General features: G+C 41.6%; 1 protein-coding gene across 1 annotated transcript; it reads left to right on the top strand.

Moving 5' to 3' along the window:
- Positions 1 to 1,627: 1,627 nt before the first annotated feature.
- LOC110902438 (protein DOG1-like 2) lies at positions 1,628 to 2,326 on the top strand. Its single transcript, XM_022149084.2, has one exon. The coding sequence runs from the start codon at positions 1,628 to 1,630 to the stop codon at positions 2,324 to 2,326; it is 699 nt and encodes a 232-aa protein (XP_022004776.1).
- Positions 2,327 to 5,224: the final 2,898 nt, after the last annotated feature.

Below are 5,224 nucleotides of genomic sequence, written 5' to 3' on the forward strand. Positions count from 1 at the left end.
TGTCGCGCCCCGCGTAGCTCGAAGAGTAAGGCTTCGCGGCCCGCGAGCACTTATATTTTCTGATTTTTATTTAATTTTTAATTATATAGGGTATTTAGGGCTCAGTTTTAGCATACGGGGTATCTTAAGACATATTGGGACATTCTAATTATTTTTAGGGTGTCGAAAAATTTAGGAGGGTTGTTATAGATATACTATACTGCCTGCGACATTGTGACGTTTTGTTTCATTTCCCTGATCTAGCAGACCCTTATTTTTGTTTAGACTAGTCACTTAGGGTTGTTAATTGGGTCGTTTTTATAAAACTTTTAAACAGGCCCTTATTTAAAGAAACTTTGGGTCTTTTAACAGGGCATTTATTTATACAAACATCCAGAATTTTTTTGAATATATATATATATATATATATATATATATATATATATATATATATATAGGGGGCTGCTAGAATGAAAACCACCCCGAGTTGTAAGAACCGCGAGAACTACACCCCACGGAGCGCCGTTCGCCGCGATTTTTTTTTTACAAGTAGATGTGTGCATTATAAACACGGCCGTAAAAAATCACGGCGAACGGCGCTCCGTGGGGTGTAGTTTTTTACACCTCAAGTTTGGTGTTTTTTAATTTTTTTTCTTTTTTCTTTTTTTTTCACCAAACTTGAGGTGTAAAAAACTACACCCCACGGAGCGCCGTTCGCCGTGATTTTTTACGGCTGTGTTTATAATGCACACATCTACTTGTAAAAAAAAATCGCGGCGAACGGCGCTCCGTGGGGTGTAGTTCTCGCGGTTCTTACAACTCGAGGTGGTTTTCATTCTAGCGGCTCCCTATATATATATATATATATATATATATATATATAATTTAAAAAATTTTCGGGTCCTATGTTAATTTGGGCCCTGATCGCAGACACCTCCTGCACCACCTCATAGACGGCCCTGTCTGATGATCCGTCCAAAGTCGTTGATTAGGATTCAAGAACCACATATTAGGGCTCGTTTGCTTCACGAATCCATTGAGATTAGAATTTGGATTTCATATGCATCGTCAGAGATTTCTTTTATTTTGTTTAATTTATCTTAATCGAGGTTTTATTATGTTATAAAAAATTAAAATTACTTTTATAACACCATATTAATCCAATCAAATTTAAATGCATATTTTAACACTTAAAAACATAAAACGTTTTGGTGTAGACTTGGTTTGGCAAAAAAAAAAAAAAAAAAAAAAAAAAAAAAAAAAAAAAAAAAAAAAAACCAGCAATGGTACGACCCGGTAAAAATCACTAAAATACAAGTAAAGAAAGCCGAGTAACTTAACAAGTTTAAAGGTTTGTTGATAAAAAAGAGAAGAAAAAGAAAATGCTCCTTGAGTCCTTGTAAAGTTGGAACACCTACACTTTTTTAAGATTTATTCCACTATCCTTTTAACTAAGGGAAAAAAAAACTGATTTTAGTTTTCAGTATTGTTGGATAGATGTTGGAAAAATTACGAGCTCGATCAAATTACAAATTTCAAAAAATTTATTGTAACGTGGCTAGTGGTGTGGGTCCCTCTACAACGAATACAAATACATAAACCAATTACGTACAACGATGATCCAAGTACACCCCACTTATCCTTTAACATGGACTTGAACAAATTTTACGAAACATGGCACGAAGAACTCCACCACCACATCCACCACCTTACCAACTCCCCCCGTCCACCCACCACCCCCGATCACCACCACCAACTCACCCAACTCCTTAACCAACTCCTCCTCCACTTCTCCCAGTACTACCGAGTCACCTCACTCGCCGCCACCCAAAACACCCTCTTCTACCCACGGTGGTCCACCACCCTCGAACGCTCCCTCCACTGGCTCACCGGCTGGCGCCCCACCACCCTCTTTCACCTCCTCTACACCGAGTCCGGCATCCTATTCGAGTCCCGCTTGTTCGACATCATCCACGGTGTACAAACCGGCGATTTGGGTGACCTTACGGCGCCCCAGTTGACCCGACTCAGTGAGTTACAATGCGAGACGGTTAAGCTAGAGAACGCCATCTCCGATGAGATGTCAGAGTGGCAGGATGATACCGTTGGTGTCATGGGAAGGACAAGTGTAGACGTTGATATTATCGGGCAGCTGGTGAAGATTGTGGACAAGGCTAATGACCTACGGTTGCGAACGTTGGCAAAGGTGGTGGAGGTGCTTACACCACAGCAGGCGGTGGATTTGATGATCGCGGCAGCGCGGTTGCAGCTTGGGATTTGTAGATTGGGTTTAAAACATGACCGTGAACGTATAGAGCCTTCAAAACAGAACCAAAAAGCATGTTGAGAGCATCAAGAATCATGTAATATATCATATAATATATTTATGTGATATATAAGACTGTTATGATTATACGGTTTCCGAACCTCTCAATTTGTCATTTTTGATTATGAAACTACACGTCTTTAAATATTTTTGTTGCGGTGTTTCGTAATAATATGGTAATAAACGTTAATTTCATGGTTATAATCAAATGAATGTAATATGAATAAATCATCTTAGTTTGAGCCAATGAGATGTTTATGAAACTTAATTGGCATCAAACTTTCGGATCTTCCTACCGGTTGGATGGTGACGTGAGATCCTAGGTGCAGACTCACATGTCTGTCAGTGTGAGTTTTCGAACGATAACTCTTATAGTTATGTTACCGCCTCATCTTACGAACGAAACTATAACGCGAATTGATAATTAGATGGTGAGTAATGGGCATTATTGGGGCGTAAAATGGTTTGATAATGTCCCTAGCACAATCTCTAAGGGTTTCATATGGGCATGGAGAGGAAAGGTCATTTATAGTATAATGATCAACAAGGATAACAAAATTGGAAAGTTTTGATGGAATAGGAGCATTACAGGGGTTAACTATTACACATTTTTAAGGGGCATGATAATGTTGATGTGGCAAAAAATACCCTTTAAAATGCATTAAGTGTTACGTATGGAGTTATGTTATTATCTCATAGACCTGGTTTAATTGATAATTGAAGAAACACGGAATTAATCTGATTATTAATTTGCAATTGTGTCTCGACAAATAAGGTTAATCTTTTTTGCCCCGTCTAAGCTGTGGTGATGATCTTCCTGCAAAATACTAAACACCCCGTTAAGCTCGTTAAGAGGAGGGGAATAGGGGGTTCTCCTCTTAACCACTCTCCGGCGTGAGAATAAGTATGTGTATTAAGAATTAAGTATGTAATTTGGAGTAAGAGAGCAAGGAAGTGGATGCTTAAACCTGTGGAAGAATGTCTCTATTTATAGCCGGAGTGGTGTGGAAGGAAGTGGGCTGATAGGCCTTGGGCCTTGAGGTCGACAACAAGGAATGTCGGTTTTGTCTCCTTTGCCACGACCGTTGGTGCTTCTGGACGAGAGGAGAGCTGGCGCATGTTGATTGGATCCACGTGGCCTGACCGATGTCCTTGTTGTCTGCTATGTCACCAGCGGCTAAGTGGAGATCGTAGTGCAGTTGTCGGCGCACGCTGATTGGTGCCACGTAAGCGTCCTTGTGTACCTTCTTGTTTCCTGTACGATTTGTCAATCGTGGAGCACGATCGGATACACCTGTTGGACGCTTATTGGTCCGTTGTTCTACCACTTGTACCCTTTGTACTTGATCTTAGATTAGTTGCGCTTCTGTCCTCCGCACGGCCATCAGGAAAGTCCCAAGTAGCCAGCACAAGATCTAGGAAGTGAGAGTTTTCATCCAAGAAGCCAAGTGTGAAATCTGGTCTTATGTTTCCGTTGACCCTGCGCGCGACCTAGGTTAGACCTGTTTGGTCGGCGCAAGGTTGGGAAAGCCACCAAATTGATGTGTTAAGGGTATTGTCTCGCGCGCGACCTGGTAGGTCGGCGTAGATTAGGGACTATACCCCTTTAAGTCCCCCCGGTCCAGTGCTGCTTCCATGCGCAAGTTGCAAGTGGGTGGAGCTATGGACTCAGAAAAGTAAGAAGTTATGCCTGCTTTTGTTCAGCTCTTCATGTAGCATCTGTAATGGTTGGCGCGCGTATAATGTGACGTAGCACGCGGCGCAGTTGCCCAGCCGAGGTATTATTATGTAAGTGGCGCGACTATGTTGTTTGATGTTTGAAATGCCGTTCTTAGATGCGCAGGGTAATTCTTAAGAGTTAAAAGTTGTCTTTGATAAGAAAGTTGACGCGCGTGTGGATTTGTGTTATGCACACGGCGCAACATCGTAGGTTATTATTTGAAGCACAGTGTGCATTTGCGCGGGGAAATTTCTTGAACTTTGAAAAAGCGACTGACATGTTGGTGCAAGTTGTTAATGACAGAGACATTTGATTTGATCGCTGAAACAATGGTGATTGAGTTGTCACTGTGTCAGGCGCGATGTTTCGTCTGCTGTCAAGCGAGTGAGGACCACACGCACATGGTAACCGTCACTCTGTAATTCTCGTCTGACGTGTTGTCTTCTGGTTGGTTACGCACGCGGTTTCTCATGCACGATTACCCATCGCATTAAATGTGATGGGTATAAATAGATGATGAGGGAAGATTGAATACCACTGTTTCTTCGAATCTTCCCTTCTTCTCTCTTCTTATCTTCAAAACCTCCATTGAAGTTCTTTGAATCTTCAAATCTTCATCTATGTCCTTCAGGTCTTCAAGTCTTCATCTTTTTCCTGCAAATCTTCAAGTATCCTGGATCATATCTTCGTATCGTTAAGATGTCTACTGGTGAAGACGTTGTCATCGTAGAAGAAGCCGGTGGTGTTTTACCACCGCTGAAATGGGACGAAGGCTTGTTTGAACAAGTTGTTAGAGGTTATCAGCTTGCACCTGAGTGGGATGCAAGATACCCTAGCCAAGTGCAGACTGCTACAGATGCAACCCCTGGCTATATCACGTTATTCGCCGATTTCTTTTCTGAGGGGAATTTCCGTCTGCTGGCGACTCATTTTCTGGGCAATATTCTTCAGTATTATGGATTTCATATATCTTAGATGAGCCCGATGGGCATGGTGCGCATGAGGCACTTTGAGTTCGTTTGTCGGTCTCAGGGAAAGGATCAAACTGTTGATAAATTTTGTGTGTTCTATTAGCTCCAGAGCAACATGGGATTTTTCTCCTTCGCATTGAGCAATGCGAATAAATTTTGATTAGCCCTCCTAAAAGCTTCCATGATTGGAAGATGAATTTTTTCTTCATTCGCGCAGAGGTAATTCCT

This window comes from Helianthus annuus, chromosome 15, assembly GCF_002127325.2.
Source record: "Helianthus annuus cultivar XRQ/B chromosome 15, HanXRQr2.0-SUNRISE, whole genome shotgun sequence".
Taxonomy (NCBI): domain Eukaryota; kingdom Viridiplantae; phylum Streptophyta; class Magnoliopsida; order Asterales; family Asteraceae; genus Helianthus; species Helianthus annuus.